The following is a 17,667-nucleotide window of genomic DNA, read 5'->3' as shown; positions in this document are numbered from 1 at the left end:
TCTATTTTTTTTGCAAAATATATATTTTTTGGTGTGCCACAGATTTTTAGTAATTAGTTTATTTGTGCCATTAGATTAAAAAGGTTAAAAATTGCTGATATAGATACAAGAATAGAAAGATAAGTGATAAAGCAAGTATGGTAAAATATTAATTGATATACAATGTAAAATTCTTTCAATTTTCTGTATGCTTAAAAATTTTCATAAAATGCTGGAGAAAAAAAATTATCCCTAAAACAGTTGAAGAAAAGAGCACAGAATATAACATTAACCTTAGAGGGTCAATATAATTTTCCCTATTATACTTAAAAAAACCCCACACCTGAATATGATCAATAAGGAAGTTCTACTTTATGTACTTAGAAGATGTAACACCACATAACTTTTAAGAACTGTGGCATTTATTTATATGGATGATAGACTATCATCTAGAATATTTAACAGGCAGACCATATTCTGAGACAGACTAAAGATGCTACAGTGAAAGGAATGGGTTAGATGTTCTCTAACTTTATTTCTAAGATTTTTGTCATCTTCAAAATCTTAAAAAGTATAAATGATCTCCTCTTTTTTATGTACAAAATGATCAACATTATAAAAGACTTCTTGCATACCACATTGGCGGGAGCACTAGCAGCTGTCTTTTCCTCAATTTTACTATCTGTTTTGGCAACTCGAAGAGAACTTGCAGGATCAGAAGCTTTTTCAACCTAGAAATGAATATATTATTACTAATTATATATATGTAATATATAATTATGCATAAATACATACATAAAGCACCAGAGTAAAATGTTAAGAAAATATTCGTTATGACAATAAGGAATCTGAGATGAAGATGAGAAGGAATTTGAGAAAACCCTGTAAAATGACCATTCTCTATGACTGAAGAGCAGAGAGGAGGGAAGGTAACAGATGTGAGGGCGAGGGGGAGGGCTGAGGATGCAGCCATAGGGAATTTAGGAAGTTCTTTAGGTTGGGAGGGATGCATCCATCCAGGGGCATGAGGACCAGCACCCTGTGCACACTCGTACTTCCCCTCAGGTGCCCGCCTGCCTTCCTGGAGGTGCAGGCCATACCCTGTGACCCCACTGTGAGACAGGTTACAGGCTTGAGGAAGTGGCTAGAAATTTATTACGGATCAGATCTATAAGAAACCTTTGGCTGAATGATGCCAGTTAAATGAACATGGATTTTGGGATCTGTCAGAGAGGCTCTATCTAGGTTGAGACAATGAGAACCAAGGTTTTAGAATTCCTTTGGTCTCTCCAATTCCACATTTATAGTTAGTGAGGTCAGGGACCCCTAGAGAAGGTCTTGCAACTAGAAGTAAACAGTCTCCAGGAGCATTGTACCCAGAGATCACGGTACATTTTGGCATCCTGTAGTGTGTAAGTCTAACTAAAGTGACTTGCAAACTGAGTGTAGCTATGGCAACCACAGCCTATTGCTACATGGATATCTTCACCAAATCACACAGTCAGAAGCTTAGCATTAAGATGTAACCCCAGCCCTAGCTGGTTTTGCTCAGTGGATAGAGCGTCAGCCTGGGGACTGAAGGGCCCCAGGTTCATTTCTGGTCAAGGACATGTACCTCAGTTGCAGGATCCTCCCTGGCCCAGGCCCGGGCCCTAGTCGGGCATGTGCAGGAGGCAACCAATCGATGTGTTTCTCTCAAATCAATGTTTCTTTGTCTTTCCCTCTCTAAAAATCAATGGAAAAATATCCTCGAGTGAGGATTTAAAAAAAAAAATGCAACCCCAGAGCAGTGTTTTTTCACACTACAGCTACTCCCACCCAGATTCTGATTCTTATTAAAGTAATACACTGCAATTAGGAGTTTAAGGACAATGAAAAAATTGAGAAGTACTGGCCTAGGGAATATAAATCCTCTTAAAGCAGCAGCAGCAGCAGATATTTTGCTCACTGATGTTCACTCTAATATCTGCTCTTTTAGAGGCTCCTCTGTTTACAGACCAGCTCTGAGCAAGATATGGAAAGAGTCCCAATGGAAAATTAGATAAGCCCTTAAAAACTGACCGGCAAGACTTCTGGATGTTTCTCAGCTTCATCATCTTGTTCTTCATTTACATTTGATGCAGCAAATACTTCAAATTGGCTGAAATCTGCAAAATTTGGTTGTTCTGGTATCTGCTGAGGTGAGGTACTAGTGTGAGTTATCATGCCTTCGGCATCCACTGGGCGATGCACTGTGGGACCAGGAGCCTGCACGATGGTTCAGAATAGAGGAACAAACAGTTCATTGGTGTACCAGTTACCAAGTGGCCTCTTTTCCTTTTAAAATATTATTAAAACGATGCTCTGTTTTATTATCTGTAAACTCAGGGAGGTGAGCTACAGAAACATTTAGCTCTAAAAAACCCAGAAGAGAAATGCTAAGACACTAAAAAAAAAAAAAAAATTAAGATACAAAACCCCAATAAGACAAATACCTTTACAAAATTCTTATTGCAAAGAAAGTGCATAAGGAGAGGGGAAAGTTAGGTTCTACTCTGTGATTCTCACTTGCATCTATTTTTTTCTTAATTGGGCTATTGTGCAATTGTTTGTTCTTCAAACAAGTTATTTTTTTTAATGTTTCATTATGTTTATAAAAAGGTTATTTTTTTAAAGTGTAGAAATCAGTGTGCTAATTATTCTTCTAACACTTCAGTGTGCTTCTCTTCAATTTATCCTCTACTCCATTGCCAGGCCAATCCTTCTACAATCTTCAAAAATATTTTTTGAGAATCTACTTTTGGCCAAGCATTATGGTTATAACAGTGAACAAACAAATAAGGTCCATGCCCAATAAAGTTGACAGTCTACTGCAGGATGAGCCATAGGTTAACAAGGAATTAAAATAGAGTGTGAAAGTTTTATGACAAAGGAAGTATAGGACGCTACAGGAATAAATCAGAAATCTCTTCCTTGCTTACCCTTTAAAAAGTTTCCATCTCCTCTGAGAAAAATTGTATCCTTCTTATAATGATATAGGAGATGCTCTGCCCCTTTCGGACCTCTTCAGTTTCCTTTCCCATCATTCCAGCTGTTCTAAACTAACTCATTTTTCCTTGAAGACTTACCCCACACTTGTATGACTTTGTGGATGCCATTCTGTCTGGTTGGAAAGCCTTCTCCCAAACCAATACAACTTTATCTTTCAAGTCTCTACTTAAGTGTTACTTCCTTCACTTTACTTATACCTTTTCACTGTGATCCCTGACTTTACTAACTAGTAAAGATGTAGCAAAACATTTCATAAACACATCTACTGTTGCCCTTACAATTCTTTATAGTTGTCTTCCCCACTAGACCGGTTCTTGAGTCAAGAGACCAACTCACTGGGTTTCACAGCTTAACCCCAGCAAGAATATTTTTGCTGGCACTTTAGATAAAATAAATACTGGAATATTCAAATTTCAGCATCTTTTATGATTAAGCATCTTTTTAACTGTAAATACTCAACTTCACTTTAAGACTCTAACTCAAAAAAATCAACCAAATTCATTCATGTAAAAGGTAGTCAGTCAGTGACATAAAACTAACAGCTATAATCCAGAATCTACCCTGGAACATAATAGTTTTGTGCATATCAAAACAATTTCAACCTGGCAGGGATGCAGAGGTCATCTGATACTTCCTTTACTGATGCAGTAACACATCCAGACCAACGCAGTGAGGCCACTCTGAGTCACTGCTAGATCCAAGACACAGATGGCCATCTCCATCTCCTATCTCCCAATCCAGTTCTTCCAACTAAACTCTCCTTTGTCAAGACACTATCATTTGGTTCACTAGCAGCGTCTTTAAAAAAATAACTGAAATTATTATTGGAATTCTCTTTCAAAATAAGACTTATCTTCCCTGAATTAAATGCTCAGTAAGAATGAAAATTCGGTAATTCTGGATCTTCAAAATAATTCTAGAATAGAATCAAACACCTAATAGATAAGTAATCATGAGGAGTGTAATAACTGATGTTTAGTAATGAATATGTTGCAGAATACCTGTGAAGGCTGTGGTCTTGGAGGCACGGCAGGAGGATGGGCAACAACTCCAGCCTGTTGTTGTCCTGTGTGAACATAGAAGTCTTCTTTTTAGTAAGTATATAATTACTTTGCTAGTAGAACAGGTTGAATGAATATGATCAAATGATAAAGATTTCTAAAAGATTGCTTTGTTAAGTATAGGAAGGCATAGATGTGATCTAATGGCCAAATCTCATGGTCTTTTCTCAGAATCCATTTCTCTTGTTCAATTGTACAGGGCACTCTTGACATGTTCCTCCTTGTTTCCATAATACTGTACATTCTTGGTTTTCTTTCCATATTCTGACTGATCTTTAGCTATCAAATATGAGGACTTCCAATTTTCTCTTTTAATTAATAATTAACTCTATTGTTTCTATGAAAATGATTCTCAAATAATGATTAATCTTTCTTAGCCCACAAATCCAGTGGCCTGTTGATTATTTCTTTTTCCTCATAATTCCAAACTTACAATGTCCAAATAGGACATCATTACCCAGTGTCCTAATTTTTTATTTTGATTGACCGTTTATATAAAAATTAAAATATTGGAGTAAGCTGTGGGTCCTCACTCTCTTTTGTTGCTAACTTAAGACCTATTAGCTTTTCCTCCTTGATATCACCATATCATACTTTTACAATCTCTGTGGCATCTCTCAGGTTCCCATCTTTATCACTTGAATTCAAACACAGTTTAGATAGACATTAAGAAAAAAATTCCCTCTCTGATACTTTTTAAATCCCAATTTCTTCTTTGGATAAATATAAAAACAGACATGTTGAGAAAATAAGATGTTGTGTGTCCTTAATGACTTTAAATCAAATGATAATTTGGTTCACAGCTCTCTAACCCCTACCTGTGGTGACTGTAAAGGTCCGATTCATGTCTAAAGATGACGATCTAGAATGCGAGGGCTGTGGCCTTGGAGGGGGAGGTGGTGGTGCAGTGTTATCAGGGGATGTTCCTGAATGAGACCTGCAAAAAGTCACCACATTACAGTTGGTCATGCTACTGAGACTGGAGCTTTTTCTTTTTAAGCATTCAAACTTGGCTAAGCAGCAAAGGATATTTTCTCAAGTAGGTATACACATATTACAATGAGTAAAGCCAGTATTATTTATGATGTGCATTCCACAAGTGGTTATTTAATATGGAAAATAATCTTTTCTATAAAGTATAATTTTAAATTTAACAATATTTCAAAAAAATTGAAAAGAAAGTTATTAACAAGAATTTAAGGCAGACTGCAAAACTAGTGTAATTTTTCCCCATTCAATTATAGGTATTTGTTTAAAATACTTATTTTTAAAAAAAACCAAAAACTCTAGCCCTGACCAGTGTGGTTCAGGGTTCTGTGAATGCCATCCTATGCATAGAAAGGTAGCTGGTTAGATTCCCAGTCAGGGCATATACCTGGGTTGTGGGCTCGATCCCTGATAAGGGGCATGCAGGAGGCAGCCAATCAATATTTCTCTCTTACGATGTTTCTCTTTCTCTCCCTCCCCTTCCTCTCTCTCTAAAAATCAATAAAAAAATCTTAAACAAACAAACAAACTACTTTCAGACATGGACAGTTTTCAACTTAAAGTCTGGAGTTTGGCAAGTTGAGGTAGAATCTGGCTCACTATCTGCAGTTCCCATTCCTGTTACCACAGGCCATCCCATTTTAGAGGTGGCTGTACTCATGCTCAACTCACCTGGAGATGCACTTCTTTGCCACCAACTTTTTCTATATTCTGAAAAGAGTCTCATGGACTCTGAAAATCTAATCCTCACTTATAGGGATAAAAAGCAGAATAAAATCCAAGATGACTGAGAATTTTAAGAAACACAGGAAGAACTATGAAGAAGCAGCCTCTGAATCTGAGATCATTGGTGATTCTATATTACTAGCCTCTCTCTACATCCTCTAGGCGTGTGGCAAAAGGATACTTACCACACATAAGAAGTGAGAGGAGAAAGATGCTTCTGTCCTGCACACAGTGTTCTGTGGACAGTAAAGCCCTTGAAGACAAACCCTTTCACCCTCACCTTTTTAGTTTATGCCTGAAAAGTTGAATGTAACACAGATCTTCAGGGTGAATAGGTAGCCCAACACTGGGCTGGGATTTTGGATAGCATTTTAAAACACAGAATTCTTTTGGTACTTGCCATAAGGCTATAAAAGGAAATCTGCACATTTATCACTTAAAGAGACTCAGTTTACCTAAAGAAAGAACTGTATTAAATTGCTACTATCAAGAAGTTATCAGTCCTTCTTAAACCTTCCACAGAATGACATGAGATAATAAGGGTTTCATCTGTTTTCTATTCAAGTTGGAAAAAAAATCAATAGATAACCTAACAGCCTTCAGAGAAGTGAAGAACTAAAGAATAGACAAAAATATGTAATTTATACTTGGTCCTACATAATTTTAAGTATTAAAATGTAACAAGATATTTTAATATGCTTTTTATTGACAGAAATACTGACCTTTGACGAGTTACATTGTTCCCGATCTGTTCTGGGTCTGAAGTAAAAGAGTCTGAACTACTGTAACCATCTGCTGATAAATGGAATATAGCCTACTTAATAATAATCTTTTTTTTCACTTTAACTCTATGTGCCCCAAACAAATATAACTGAATTATTGTTTCAAATCAGAGATATTCAGACTGGCTAACAGTTCATACCAGTTTTATTATAAAAAATTAAATGTATTTTGTATATTGTAAAAAAATTAAATACAAATCAAATAAATAATTGCTTATTTATACAACAAAATACTATGCATATAATGTAAGTTATAATCTAGAAAAGTTAACATTTAATAACATAAATATTCAAAATAAGTCACATAAAAAGGATCACAAAACAGTACATACATTACAATTTCATTTTATATAAAAATATGGCATATGCACAGAATGGTGATTAAGCTTGACAATGAATGCTAACCATGGTCATTTGTGAAACAGTGAGATTATAAACATTTTTATTTTTATTATACTTCTACAGTAAGTGTGAATTACTTTTGTAATAAAAATAATTTTTAAAGAACAAATTAGAAGTATTTTAAATAAAGAAAACATTTAAAAATTGTTAATGTGAAAAATTAAAAGTTTCACAAGAAAATAAAATGTGCTTAGGCAATAATAAAATTTATGAAATTAGCTAGAGGTTCCTAATTTTTCACCTGAGGAAATATCATTTTCAACTTCTTCAAAGTCCTATGAAGGAGCAGAGAATCCAGAAGTAGACTGACAGTTGTGACATAATAAAAGAATTTTAAAATAGGAACTCTAGGAACAATATAAAGGAAAACTACCTATTCATTTTCAAGAATTATAACTTAAAGGGACTGGTTGTTTGGTCATATTTCAAAATGTATCCCTTTTCTTGTCAAATCACTGAATTATTTAATTGGAAAGAATAAGGCTAACATATTACTATTTGGATGTTCTAATGGGTATTTCAAACTTAAGATGTCTAAAACTGAACTCCTATTCTTCCCCTACAAACCTACTCCTACCACAGTCATCCTCAATTCCCAGTTGCCCAGGCCAAAAATCCCATGAGCCACCCGAGTCCTCTCTCACATATCCTCTATCACATAGATAAGCAAATCCTGTGGTCTTTCCCTACAAAATACAGCCAGAACTTGACCATTTCTCAGCATTTCTACTGCCACCACCATCGACCAAGCCATCATCTTCACTTATCTGCATTATTATACTAGTAACTGCCCCCCAAATAGTCTTTCCCTGTTTTGGCTCTTGCCTTTTGACTCGTTACCAGTATAGCAGCCAGAGTGATTCTGTTAAAGAAGGAAGGTCAGACCATGTCACTTCTCCATTCAAAACCCTCTAACAGCTTTTCATCTCACTCAGTAAGAGTCCATCTTAACCTGCTCTCAGGTTACTATTCTACATTTGCTACCTCTACCTGCTCAATTCGCTAAGTAGTTCTATTCTAGGTGTTTGCTTGCTGTTCCCAGCAGAAGTATAGCATGTTTCCTAAATCAGGGCCTCACATTTGCTACTTCTGTGACTTAAATGCCTTTGCTTCAGAAATTCACCCAGCCAAATCCCTCTACTCCTTTAAGATTTAACTCAAATGTCATCTTTTGGTAAGGCCTTCTTTAACCAGCTAATTGAAAATGTCACTCCCTTTCACCTTTCCCAACTTAATTTTTATCCAGGGTGTTAATCACCTCCTAGGACATGAGTTATTTTTCCCCCCTTTTCATCTTATCTCCCCTACAAAATGTAAGCTCCATAAAGGCAAAGGTTTTTGTTTGTTTATTTTACTGCTAAATCCCCAGTGTCTAGAACAGAGCCTGGCACATAGTATTCAATCAACACTGGCTGAATGACTGAATATATACACAATTTCTTGTGAGAGAAAGAAAGGATCTAGTGGGAAAGAGCCAATGGGCTAAATCTGGCTAATTGAGAGGAATGGCAAACAGGAGGCCTGCCCTGAGAGGTTCAGGTGGCAATGGGGACACATTTACTCATACAGCGGGTAGGGTGTTTAAAAGGGTTGACTATTCAGTGAAGATAATATTAAATGGCTATATGTTTGTAACATTCAGGCTCTAAATCCAGACTTAATAAACTTCTAGTGGAAGATGTCGTGGTATCTTTCACTTACCTACAGTATTTCCAGAAGCAAATTTCACTGATGAATTTATCTTATTTTCTTCTGAAAGGTCAGATGTTTTCACAAGTAATGGGCTAGTGGGATTAGTATGATCTAGTAGAAAAGAAAATTAGTAAGTAAAAATATAAGATAAAGGCATTTGAATTAATAAATTTATAAAGCTCAGAGTATATGAGACCTCATTTAGATATTCCAAAGAAGTAGCCAATAAATCCATGGAAAATAATATAAAATAATATTTTTAATAAAAACAAATATAGCCCAGATCGGTTTGGCTCAGTGGATAGAGCGTCGGCCTGGGGACTGAAGGGTCCCGGGTTCGATTCCAGTCAGGGGCATGTACCTTGGTTGTGGGCACATCCCCAGTGGGGGGTGTGTAGGAGGCAGCTGATCAATGTTTCTCTCTCATCGATGTTTCTAACTCTCTGTCCCTCTCCCTTCCTCTCTGTAAAAAATCAATAAAATATATATTTTCCAAAAAAAAAAATAAAAAAACAAACAAAAAAAACAAATATAAATCTATTTATATAGAATTTTGTTTTCTGCCATATAGAAGATATTTTACAATAAAAAGTCAATTTGCATGTTCATATTTTGTTAATTTTATCCCTTTAGATAAATTATTTAAACAAAACAACACACAAATGGTTACAAATAAGTAATTTATGATGTTGACTAATATAGCAAATAAATTTATCTTTGAGAAACCCTAATTATAAAACATTTAATTTAAAATGAGGAGAAAATTGCCCTGACTGGGTGGCTCAGTTGGTTGGAGTGTCCTCCCGTACACCAAAAGGTTGTGGATTTGATTCCTGGTCAGGACACATAGCCAAGTTGTGGGTTCAATCCCCAGTTGAAGCTCATATGAGAAGCAACTGATTGATGTTTCTCTCTCTCTCAAAAAATAAAAAAATCAATAAATATACTCTTGGGTGAGGATAAAAAAAAACTAAAATGAGAAGAAAATTCAAGAATTTAAGCAAAAGAATTTCAAAGCCAAAACTCACTTTAACATATGCTTCTTCAGTTACAATTTTAACATACTTTAAATGTAAATTCACAAAAATGATCATAAAAACACAGTATCAGAAAATTCATATTTTCAATGTCCTTATTTAAGTTTTATAATTTAAATTCAATAATTTCCTTTTAAAAACTGTAAAATAAGTTAAAATATACATATAAGCACACACATATATGTATAACTGTAGAAAGTACTATGTTAAAAATAAGCAATTATGAAAGAAATCTGAAGCCTGATAGAATAATTACTTCTGCATTTATGTAGTTGAAGCTAACCTAAAATCCTACCTGCTAACCTAATACAGACCAGCCACAGATTGCTTACCACTGCCAGTTCTTTTAAGTTCCATTTCCTGCATGTGGATTTTGCTTGGAGTCATACGAATGGGAACTGGATGAACAATAGCAGTATCCTAGGAACAAATGAGAGGAAATACAGAATTTGTATTAAAAATGCCAAATTGACACCAAGAAATAATAAAAATTAACAATAAATTAAAAACTGGTGGATAGACTCTCTCATTCACACTAAAGCAAACATGAAAATGAATTTTTAAATTAAAATTATAGAATTATACGTAAAAAAATCAAGTACATGCCTAATAATCTGATTTTTAATTAAAAATACATTTTAACTTTTGAGTGGTTAAAGATTTGAATAAAAACAATAACCCTATAAAAATACAGTTTAAGATAGTATTCAAAGTGTGAAATGATCTGATGAAATCATACAAATTTGAACCTCCTCAGGTTAAAGTGAAACAAACTACTTCATTAGAATCCAAATTAAGTAGTAGACCAAACTCATTTTCAGGAAACTGCTCAAGAAAATTTGAAACTTTTCTTTTTCATCTATAAAACAGAGTTAAAGAGATGCCTGCTATATTGTAACAGTAGGCACAATGCATACTTTCACAGATTAGTTTATAGAACTTTAAAATTTAGCCTACCATTTCCACCAAGGGACCCAGTTTTTAAGAGGGATAAGTAAGACTACTACTCTAAGATTCTAATATTTTCTTAAGCCATTCAAGATTATAATACATCTGCTATTCCTAGACTTCATTAGTGGCAAGTCTAGTTAGAAGGGTAAAGAAACTGATAGAAGAGACTTTTCAGAGTGAGAGAGTAAGGCCAGGAAGAGAAGATGAAGACAGATGGTAGCCTCTCTGAAAGGAAAGGAAGAGAAAGGTACACCTGGGTACACAGGTAAGCCTGATGCTGGGAGCTGCCATACCAGTGGAAGAACCAGAATAGGATCAAGCATTTGGCTTAACAGCTACAGACCAGATGAAAAACACTGGGAAGGAGGCTCAGCTCCTTGTATGAGGAGTCAGTTCGCATTTTGTGTGTGCTGCTGCTAAGGAATGAATATCAGATCCTTAAATTTTGAATATCTAGTTGAGTTAAGTTTATAATTTAATGTAAAGGATAATGCTCTTTCAGTTTAAATCCAACACTATTTTGGTGACAGTACTAACACCAAGCCTCTGCTAGAGAAAGTTCCAGTATACCATTTCTTATTTGTAGCTCTCCTTGGCTTATTCTTATAATCTCTAAATTTGAACAATTTATAACAAACAAATTCTTTATTGCAATTATACTGATAAATCCTTTCATAGCATTTTCCTGCCTCTACATCAGTGAAATACTGGACAGGGTTCATGTATTATCCAATCGAAATGAACTAACATTTCCCCTACAACTCTACAATTACAGTTATAAAGGTGAACATTACAAGTGGATAGAAGTTTAGATTTCTCACATAATAATGAGTCACTCACAGGAAAATATTTATAACAATACACTTAAAATGTTGTTATGGTTATAAAAACATGGCTTTAGAAATAAATACTATTTTCTTTTTTTTTGGCAAGATATATAACTTGTCAAAATCTCAAGGTTTTTAACTTTTACTTTTTATTTCTACAAGAAAGATTATAGATCTGGCTTTTCAGGATTATGAACATTAAACAAAAGAAATTGTTAACATGTAAAAATATCTAATCAGTTCCTAAAACCAAGTAAACACTGAAAATATAGACAGTAAGAAAATAAGTGTAAATAAGACACATCAGTTATTCTGATTTCTTTTTTTCATGAGCGTCACTGTTTGTGAATTTGCATATTTCCTCTCTGATGAGGTGTTTTGCCTTGACCTGCCACTCATCAAACACATGTGGCTTTGGGACTGCAGAGGTAAGAAAGTCAACAACTGTAGAAACTTTTTATAAGATTTTATTTGAGCCAAAATCATAACAGTTTTGCCAGGGAGCAAGATCTCCAGTGCTCCAATACTATTTTCTTAACTTACAATTTTAATAGCAGAAATAGCTGCTATGAAAATCAGAATTTAATATAAGGCAAGATTAAAGGAGAAAGAAATGATAGTTTGTGACACATTAAGTTCTTATTACAAACCCCCCAAAACTAGAAAAAAACAAGCAAGGATAATTTATTAGATGCTTTAAACTCGTAGTATTTATCTAACATAATTCTATGTGTATGTTTATAAAATCAAATTTATAAAGCTTATAACAGTTGGAAATATCTAGTCTTTTCATATATTTCCAGTACAATAATGGAAGTACATTAATGACTACAAGAAAAGAAAATCATGAGTGTTCTATTCATTATCCAAATAATTTCCTTAAGTTTCTGTACCAGCAAAGCTTTTTGTATAGCACACTTCAGCCATACACTGACTGGTTGCTAAGAGCCTGCAATAGCTTTAGTCCAGCGGGTCTTAGCTACTTAGCAGGACAAGGTAATTCCTTGAAAACCAGAGACCGTATATCAGAGGCTTCATTTATGACTGCGATGTTACAAATGAGTCAAAGCATGATAGAGGGCTCTGACTTTAAGCATTTGAACATCCCAGATGAAGAACCATGAATGCCTACTAGCCTCTGAGTCCTGAGTTACAAGATGTCAAAGTAACACTTTCTCTGCTCCAAACTAGCATCCCTAAATGTAAAAATAGAGATCACCTATTCAAATCACCCAAAGCCCTTAGGAAACCCATTCGTAATTACTCATGGCACATTTGTGTCATCTATTTGGGTATTTGATTTCATACAATTTAGCATTTTATTGAATATTATATTAATGCTCACATAATCTATATTTTCTACTTGATTTAAATCCCATTATCCTGTCTATCTGAATCCAGCCCTGCCTACTTTCTGTTTCTTAGTTCAGGTGCTCATCATCTCTCTCTTGATCCCATCAATCCTTTATATTATAGCTCTTCCTTGACCCCATTTTATCATGGTACTTCTTTTTTTAATAAATATATTTTTATTGATTTCAGAGAGAAAGGGAGAGGGAGAGAGAGATAGAAACATCAATGATGAGACAGAATCATTGATTGGCTGCCTCCTGCACGCCCCCTACTGGGGACTGAGCCCGAAACCCAGGCATGTGCCCTTGACCAGATCGAACCCAGGACCCGTCAGTCCCCAGGCTGATGCTCCATCCACTGAATCAAACCAGCTAGGGCTCATGGTACTTCTTATTAGCCAACAGTGTCAATGAGATTTAGTTCAGATCCTTGGTCTAACATACAAAGATCTTCCCAGTCCCATCATTCCCCCATACACATGTCTAGCCTATACTCTCACCACACTGAATTAATCCTGTTCATTATATTCACTCTGCTTGGAATGCTCTTGTCCAAATCTGGCAATTCATAGTTCCATTCAAAACTCAGCATAAAAGCTCCTTTATAGGAACCTTTTGGGGTAAGCTGGCCCATGATTCTCTGCCCAGAGTTTTGTTCATAGCCATGGATGGTAATTATCACAATCAGATGAATTACAATCATTAAGCTTATAATGAACTGTGGTGTGGTCTACTTAAGACTGGAATTTTGTTCCTAACATTTTTGTATTCCTAGAAAATATCACAGGCACCTAGAAAGGAGCTCCATCAAACCAGGTGAGTTGGCTGGGCATAATCAGTGATCAAACTCACTTCCCTTGTGTACTCTAAAGTACTCAGAAGCTCTATAACACTCAAGATCAGGGATATCATGGAGAAGACTAGTGCACGACACTTCTCATCAGCCTAGAATTTCCTTGCAGAAGCAGATTCTACCTGAGTCTATTAACTGATAAGAAGTTCAACAAAAGTAATCAAGTTTCTGGAAATGAAATGTCAGAAACTCAATTTCATCATTATTCCGGGAGCCTAATCATTAACCATTGCAGTTTGCATGTGAGGTCAGTGCACTGTCTAAGCGCTACAGAGCAGTTTGGAGCTCTTCACGGACTTTCACTTTATTGAGCAAATGGATAATTATTAAATTTTAGCTTTTAAAAAATATTACATTAAATATTTCCAACACTGTTATGTATGTTAAATTCACATTAGAACTGTGGTGTGTTTTTTTCTTCTAAATGATTCTGTTCTAATCTGAATGGACCTTATTTACTTACAATCCTTTACATAAACCTTGCAAAGGACCATTTGGGATTGTAGCTACTATCAGTGTATGTATAGGAAATATGTCAATAAGTATTAAATGAGGGTTAAGAAATTCAGATCTTCAGTGAGAACAGTATATTCTCCTAATTCAAAATTTAAAGAGAAATTACTAGTTGGGGAGCAAAGTTTAGATTTGTTTGCCACCATAAAAGAAAAAGGATGTTTCTAGGTACCAGATTTTAAATACTTAAGACTGGCAACTCTATCAAATTCAGAAGTCTAAATTGGAGTTTAAAGTATCAATTAATAATTTTTAATTTTTCTAGAGCCTCCAGCCACACTAGAGATAACAAAAGAAAGTACTGAGCCATATTAAACCCTAGAGCAAGAATTCACGAATTTGGATATTATTTCCAATAGGTTACAAGAACATCACTGATATTAAGCCAAATATTTTCCTGCATTTCTTGTAAGTCATGAGTTAATTTATTTTGCCCCCAAATTCTATGTTTTTATATGTAATGTTCTTTCCTGGCCTGACAAATAATCATAATACTATGAATAATTATTTTCATGGTTTCTTAAGGGTTACAGACAAGAGAGTTTCTTTATTGCTACAGCAAACCTTTGCTCCCAAATAAGTACTTTTATGAAGCACCTTAAATAAACTAACTTGACTGTGTAAGTAGAAGATAAGAATAATATGGAAAAATTTTCTTTTAGCTTACAGCACCTGTCACTTCCCAAGAGACCTTAATAATAAGCAGCAAAAATTGTGTTTCCTTTTTATCTCTCCTTTACTTTTCAGAAACTAAAATAAAAAATTAATAAATGCCCCCAAAGTAGCAAGAGAAGCAAAAGGCACAGATGATCTACATATTAACTGACTCTTAAATTATTAATTATAAAACACTTCCATACATTATCTATTTGAATTCAATTGAAAATCCTCTGTATTTCAAATAGATATAAAGTCTTTAAAATTATAAAACACACCAAAGATTCATTAAACTGTTGATGTACTATTATCTTTAAATACCACTTCTCCCAAATCCACATTAAATAACAAGACCATTTTTACATTTAATTCATGAATGCTGGCTGTCTTTGATCAAACATCTAAAAGGAATGCCTTCTCCGTATCTTTCCACTGAGCTCATTTTCTAATCCTACCTTTACACTCTTCTTCCCTTCCTACTTATTTCCTCTTTTCTTTTTGAAAAGTGATTATTAGCATGTCCTTCTTTTTAAAAGAAAAAGCAGGAGTGAACAGTGAGAAGAATGATTAGCAACTAAGGTTTTGAAATGTTCAAATAACTTGAGGGACAGGTGGGTCATATATTAAATTAAATCTAAGGGAATATAATTTATTTTTCAAATCATGATGTGAACTTTGTAGCATTTTTCAAAGCAACACAGTAAACCACAGGAAGACAAGACAGGCTCCTTTGCACAATGGGAATCTTTGACTAACAACTCTGTTGTTTTGCTGAACTTGATTCTCTTGTAACAGAACTCAACATACTATTTAAGTCAAAGCCATACCATCTGGACTATTAAAATAAAAGATGACATTGCATATTTACATATGTAGTACATATTACATGATATGTAAGCATACAAATAAAACAGTATTTACTAAGTGTAACTACACTAAAATAAATAGTATGTTTAATAGAACATACACTCAATTAGCAAATGAAAACAAGTCAACTAAATCAATTGTCACAAAATGCTTCTTTAGACACATGTACCAGATTTTTAAAACATACAGTTTCACCAAAATAACTAGAAAATATAAACAATGGTAAAAAAAATGTTCTTTCCACCATTAGGCACACAAAAATTGAAAAGCTTGCTACCATTTCCCTCTAAGCACTCCACTGAATCATGCATATCTGCTAAAAACCATAATGAATGGAAATTTGGGTTAATAAAATTAATTTCAAACAAGCAAGCTAAGTGATTGACTTACAGGATCAGCTGGTGCAATGTTAGAATCAAATTGGGTCAGAGTTTGTGAGCTTGAAGAGCGTTCACTAAATGTCTCCCACTGCTGAACAGACAGAGGAGAGACAAGTCAGCATGATGAGAAAGATGGAGTAAAAAGATCACTGGAGAAGATTTAGCAAAGTCATTCAGAGGTTGCACTGCAAGTTGTGTTTCATAGGCCTGACAAAATTCCGTAATTTCTATTTTTGAATAAACATTTTATACTCATCTATGCTGGGTCATCTTGTAATGTAAGGTGAGCACCTTCACAATCAAATGTATAGTAACAATTTATTGCAATCTCTATGAAGAGATTCAAAGCCTTACAGAGTTCAACCTCAAAAGAGACATAGGAACAAATAGAGTCTAAGTGGTATAAATAGCAACAAGGTAAAAATGTAAAGGGGTTTGTCTTGACTAGAGAAAGAATAACTTCAAATCCTCCTTTTAAAATTTAAATGCTAATGCATTGATTTGGTGATGTTAGTGAATCTTGACTATCAAACTTTTGGTCAAAACAAAGCAAGTCAGTGTGACTTGCCAGTGCCACCCCTGAAAGATGATTTTGTTATGTACGTGCACATACTTTGTACATATGTATACTTAATAAAATATAATTGTGATAAAGTGCAAAGAACTCTGGAATTATAATATATGTTTGAGCTTTTGTCAATCTGTAGCAAGTCAACCCCTGAAATCAGCACTATGAACAGGACCATGCCAGTTCGAAAGACAGAGCTGCCAATCAGGCACCGCCCCCCCACTCCCCCCATGCTAGAAAAATCAGAGTGCGGCCACAATGAGAGCAAATCAAGCATCTGGGTATGTGTTATATATAGAGGATGTATTTTGATATGAAATACTACTTTCCTAAAAGAGGCACACAAATATCATACCTCTTAAAATTGGTGGAGTGATAAGCCAATAATAATTATAGCAAATTCCATTTGTTTTAAAGATCTTGGTAATAAAATAGTATAGAATTTTTATATCAAAACTGCATTAAAATTTGATTCTTGAGAATTTTACTCTGAAGAGGGAAAAACATCTACACATATACAATATATACAAACGAATGTTTACACACAGACAAACCTATCCCATTAACCAAAATCCTCTTTTTGTAATTCAGCATGGAAAAGTATACATTTTTATGCTTCAAAGTTCGACTTATTTAAAATAGTGATATTCCATTTGAGAAGACTTGTAGAAATAAAATATTAGCAAATTAATACATTGATGAAAATTATCTACAAAAATGGCTAATACAATCATTCAACAACTCTGCCTACAAATTTTAAAATCATTAAAATTAAGACATATTGATGTATTCAAAGTGATTCTTAAATAACAAAACTTCATTCTTATCATGGGACATCACTTCAAAGAAGTGATTTACCATTATTTGTTGTTATTGTTTCTTCAATAATTATTGTTGCATGTGCACAGAGGAATTTTTAAAACCCTAATGATCTAAACTTTTAGATGTAGATTTTTGCCAAAAAGAAGGCATTTATTTACCTATTTGGTTGTATGAAGTTTTA

The 17,667-nt window shown here is 34.4% G+C and overlaps 1 protein-coding gene across 10 annotated transcripts in view; it reads right to left on the bottom strand.

Annotated features, from left to right (window-relative positions):
* The window catches only part of REPS1 (RALBP1 associated Eps domain containing 1), a 71,747-nt gene that overhangs the window by 5,931 nt on the left and 48,149 nt on the right, over nucleotides 1-17,667 (bottom strand). For 4 of the 10 annotated variants that reach the window (XM_023750190.1, XM_023750198.1, XM_023750194.1 and 1 more), the window contains 8 exons: nucleotides 16,107-16,187; nucleotides 10,029-10,116; nucleotides 8,669-8,770; nucleotides 6,506-6,578; nucleotides 4,889-5,007; nucleotides 4,011-4,093; nucleotides 2,041-2,226; nucleotides 615-710 (listed from right to left, as the gene is read on the bottom strand). In XM_023750190.1, the coding sequence (XP_023605958.1) occupies nucleotides 615-710; nucleotides 2,041-2,226; nucleotides 4,011-4,093; nucleotides 4,889-5,007; nucleotides 6,506-6,578; nucleotides 8,669-8,770; nucleotides 10,029-10,116; nucleotides 16,107-16,187 (828 nt within the window). The remainder of the gene's footprint in view (nucleotides 1-614; nucleotides 711-2,040; nucleotides 2,227-4,010; nucleotides 4,094-4,888; nucleotides 5,008-6,505; nucleotides 6,579-8,668; nucleotides 8,771-10,028; nucleotides 10,117-16,106; nucleotides 16,188-17,667) is intronic. The other 6 variants (XM_006084412.3, XM_023750192.1, XM_023750191.1 and 3 more) reach the window with 6 other exon arrangements.

Source organism: Myotis lucifugus, unplaced genomic scaffold (genome assembly GCF_000147115.1).
Source record: "Myotis lucifugus unplaced genomic scaffold, Myoluc2.0 scaffold_11, whole genome shotgun sequence".
In the NCBI taxonomy this organism is placed as follows: Eukaryota; Metazoa; Chordata; class Mammalia; order Chiroptera; family Vespertilionidae; genus Myotis; species Myotis lucifugus.
This window is presented reverse-complemented; position numbering and strand designations above follow the sequence as displayed.